This window comes from Pundamilia nyererei, unplaced genomic scaffold (genome assembly GCF_000239375.1).
Source record: "Pundamilia nyererei isolate P.nyererei 1_Seehausen unplaced genomic scaffold, PunNye1.0 scaffold00002, whole genome shotgun sequence".
Lineage (NCBI taxonomy): Eukaryota > Metazoa > Chordata > Actinopteri > Cichliformes > Cichlidae > Pundamilia > Pundamilia nyererei.
In genome coordinates this window covers 1,517,939-1,522,531 of record NW_005187403.1, presented here as the reverse complement: position 1 = coordinate 1,522,531, position 4,593 = coordinate 1,517,939, and the positions used below count along the sequence as shown (strand labels likewise).

Sequence of the window (4,593 nt, the reverse complement as noted above, 5' to 3'; positions counted from 1 at the left end):
TACAGGTTATACAAAATTTACAGATTTAACTTAGAAATTTACAGTAAAAAAAATGTGCAAATAGCAGAAAGAGATTGTAAATTATAGGAAGTGTGCATGAAGAAAAACCAGAGTGTGTGTGGTGATGTGATGTGTGTGTGAGAGTCCAGTTATATAGTGATGTGATGTGTGTGGGAGAGTCCAGTCCTACACCTGGTTCAGGGCCCGAATAGCCTGGGGGAAGAAGCTCCTCCTCATTCTCTCTGTTATGACATTAAATAGTTTATCCAGACTATTTTGTTTTGTATGTTAAATTGTATTTTCTTCATTGGGCTGTATTAACTAATTATCTTGTTATGGAAGACTAATCAATTGAGGAAAAGTATAATGTATTTGCATCTGATTTACAAGATAATGAAGGCTAACTATACAATATATTAAAAATATTTGTGATTAAAGCCTCAACCTTGTTACACTTATTAAAAACTAGCTCAGCACACCTTAGGCTGTTTTCTTTTCTCGAACTCCGGAGTGTATTTTCTAGCCCTTCTAAATGTATTTACAGTAAGCTACTATAAAAAAGTGGGCGGGGCCTGTTTCCAATTTAGGAGGGGATTTGATGACGTGCTTCAGCCAGCGCCCCTGCGCACCACACAATTGAGAACAGGCGCTCTAGCACGAACCAAGAGGAAGCCCCAGACGTCAGTTGAACATGGCGTTGAGCTGGATAGCTGTCAAAAACGTACATAGGAAAACAAGCGCTGTAAGGGTCACGGCGTTTTTCTGAAACTTTACTGCGGATTAGTCGTAAATACTGAAGCTATCTTGAACACGTTTATCTGCTTTTCATCCGAGTCTCTTATTTCTGGGACTCAGTGAACGCTGAAGAAAAGGGCGGTAGAGCGGTGTTGACAGCTAAGGTACCGGACTCAGCTAACGTTGATCTCTGTCAGAAAATGTGTTGAAACCTCCTTTGCTAACTGACGTTTACTAGCTGGGAGCTAGCTGTTGATTTTGTGTGTCCTAAGATATTAGTCAGTCGATAAGAGCGCAACATGGTTCTATAAACTGTTGCTCGTTTTTTTCTTTCATTTTTTGGTTTTGTTTTGTTTATTTGTTTGTTTTTTCGGGTCCAAGAAACTGGGCTACTATATTGTCATTCCAAACCTAACGTCATATGCCAGGTTTGTGTCCCCGGTGTTAGTGAGATAGGTTACAAAAATGTCAGATAATCAGAGTTGGAACTCCTCCGGTTCTGAGGAAGATATAGAGCCTCGAGAAGAGCCTGGACATCCCATTGGCATCGCCGAGTTCAGCGGATACCTTAGTAAGGTAAGTCACGTTTGAAAGCCTTTTTTATGTATTTATTTTCCTCGCTCAGTCTCGCTGTCATGTCCCGTGGGTCTAAGTGGCACAGCTGTGTCCGTATACGTATCAGGAAAAAATCTGGGTAATGTGGTGACAAATCGTGGTATGTCTCCTTTAGGAAAAGGTTATCCAGTGAATCCGCCCAACAACATTTCCATCAACGTTATAGCTATATCAGACCAGTAATCCCTCTGAAGTAAAAGGAAAGCCCCCAGTGAAACCAGATGACCAGCTTGTGTAATGCACAGGTCTTGTAGCCCTCAAGCTACTAGATGTAACATTTATTTAAAGCCTGTACTGTAAAGCAATTCAACAAAACGTTTGCTTAGTATAACTAGACTAGTATTGTTGTTCAACTGTCCTGATTCTCTTAAGTAAAGGGACTGTTGAGTCTTCTGGTAGACAAAGTCTAATCTCTGTAACCTATTTTGCCATATGGTTTTGCTCATGTGTGTCACCCTTTTTTGGGCAAATTGAGCAAGGTTTTAATTTGTTACGCTGCTGACAAGCTAATGTGGTAATCTCACTGTACACAGGCTGTCTCTGAACAGATCGCACGCTGACCTGCTAACCAAGCATATTGTGTGATTAAGCAGATCTGTAACCAGATGAGCTCACCTGTTAAATCGAACTAAGCTATACATACGTCATAGGTCTTGAGGTTTAATGAGTCTAAACCTTAGATTAAATTCTATGTGTCAGAATGTTTTTCATGGAAAATTTAAGTTTGTTTTGATTTATTCAGTCCCCTACTGTGAAAATGCTTGCTGTTTTAGTGCAGTCTAATACCACAGAAACTATCTTGTTCAGATGGTACCAAACAGCAGTACAACTGCCAGCATCAGGATCTAGCATTTTGGCTAGATCACTCCTCATGGAGCCAGAACAGCTCAGTCCCATCTTGGGGTATGATCTACAGATCAGTCCATCCCACACATGCACAATTGGACTTAGATGCTTGGTATTTGAATGTTATCCTTGAACAGTTTTTTACAGTTTGTGCAGGTAGTCCGCAACAGTGTTAATGCACGTGGTAGCTGTAAAAGTAACATCCTTATTAATGGACCTGAGGTCTCCAAGGAGAGCATTATGCTTCTTAAGCCTGCAGGCCTTTTTCCTAAGTGCATTCGGTAGGTAGCAGTCTCTTCCCCAGGTAAACAGCTCACCTGGCTGTCCTCATGAAGTAAAAGAAAACACAATCTATTAGGGCAAGTCACCTTGTTCAATTGCTCTAGGGTCCAGTTCTGGGTGTTTTGTGGTTGAAAGTGGTCAGCTTGGGCACTTGGCTGAAAAGTAGCCATGAAGTTTTCAGCAGTTTGTGCTACAGTAGCTCTTCAGTAAGGCTGAAGTTCAACCTCACATAGATCAGCCATAATGAGCCTTGGGCAACTGGGAACCGAGGTGTTAAAAATGTAATTTTATTACTAAATTGCACATGTGTTTGAACTTTCTTGTCCCCCAGTATAGAAAAGTATTGATGCTGCTAATTTTTATTTTCAGTGGACAAACTACATCCACGGCTGGCAGGACCGTTGGGTTGTGCTGAAAAACAACACACTGAGCTACTACAAGTCTCAGGATGAGACAGAGTATGGCTGCCGGGGTTCCCTCTGTCTTAGCAAAGCTGTTATTACTGTGAGTACTGCATTTGTAATTTACCAGAGGCGACTGATTACTGACCAGCTAAAGTTGTGAAACTTGTGCAAATGTGGTTCTTACAAAACATCTTGCAAGAATGGCTGCTCTTGTAACACTTCACTAAGAACTACATCATGTGACTCTCATTCTTGTGCAACTGTAATTAGGATAGACCAAAAAATACAACTCCAAGCTGTTAGAAGCAGAGATCACCATGCTCATCAGATCTTTCATATAATCCTGTCAGAGAAATTTCTATTCCCACTCTTTCACCTTTCATCTATTCTCACTGGGATCCCGAGGTCAGCTTTTTCTGACAGGCTCTTTCCAAACAGTAACAGGGGAAATGAATAAGTTATCGTTTCTAGGCAGCGCTTTGCTATTAGATCTGTTTGTTCAGCTTTAACCATTCCCAGCACATCTAAAAATTAACTTTTGCTCAGCACTCTCTAGGGAATTAGCTTCTCACTCCAGTGAAAACACCCCATATTTTTGGAAAAATAGCAGGTGATGTCCATTCACAGACAGTTATTGCAGTGTAGTGAGCCTGTCACTACACTGTGTTACTTAGTGTATGTCATCTATTGAGTAACATGCTTCATTGCATTGAATCAGTTAGCCATATTTACAATTACACCATACTCACCGGTCAAATGTTTACAGTTTTCTGACTTCTTCCTTTTGTCATTTCTGTTATGGGCTCAAAATCAAAATTTTACATTGGAATAGAAACAAACTGAAGGTTAAAAATGTTCCACATAACAAAACATACATGAATGTCATGTCTGCATACTATGGCTGCAACTAAAGATTATTTTGGTAGTTGACTAATGTACTAATTTGAAAATAATGTATTTTTAAAATTACTCAATAGAACATCAGAACAAAAATGAAATAAATAACATTAAGTAATACAAATTACAGTGCTAGTAGTATTTAAAAAATAATAATGTGCAAATAGAAAAGTAAAAAAATGGCTTCTGTCAATAAGCTTAAATAAAGCTTCAAATCAAATAAAAAAGATTTTATTTTCCAGCCCAAAATAACAAGTTTCCAAAGTTTCCAGATGATTCAGTTCATGAATTCATGAATGCCGTGGACGTGCTCTGGAGTGAGGCTTGCTCTTATCTTTGAGATAATGTTCCCAGCTGCTGATAACAACCCTAAAGATGCTCTGTCATGACTTCAGCCATTTGAGAAATGCATAAGCCTCTTTACAGGACAAACTTATCTGTACACCTGTGCTTAATACTAGTAAAACAGAATTAGAATAGATCAGTACTAGTCACAAATCTTGTTATATATCATAGTTTCTCAGATGGTGTAGTGTTCAAATATGGTCCAACCCACAAGTTAACGACCTAATGTTAGCTGGAAGAGATTTACTATTCAGAATAAATGCTAATATTATTGTGAAGGGGAAAAAGGAGGGGAAAACTAGGAGACAGTGTAGCTGCTTCTGTTTAATGGTTCAGTGTCATCAGTTATGCAAACTGCATACATATTATATCTTTATTCCAGAGGGAAGTAACGGAAGTCTATGTTGCACTCCTAATAGATTTTATTCAGGGTAATGACAGTTAAGAGATTTTGCTTAATGCATCATTT

General features: G+C 39.1%; 1 protein-coding gene across 2 annotated transcripts in view; it reads left to right on the top strand.

Annotated features, from left to right (window-relative positions):
* The first annotated feature begins 610 nt into the window (after window positions 1-610).
* The window catches only part of LOC102206503 (collagen type IV alpha-3-binding protein-like), a 20,351-nt gene continuing 16,368 nt past the window's right edge, over window positions 611-4,593 (top strand). The window contains exons 1-2 of one of the 2 annotated variants that reach the window (XM_005720088.2): window positions 611-1,311; window positions 2,848-2,982. In XM_005720088.2, the coding sequence (XP_005720145.1) occupies window positions 1,201-1,311; window positions 2,848-2,982 (246 nt within the window). In that variant the 5' untranslated portion in view covers window positions 611-1,200. The remainder of the gene's footprint in view (window positions 1,312-2,847; window positions 2,983-4,593) is intronic. The other variant, XM_005720087.1, reaches the window with a different exon arrangement.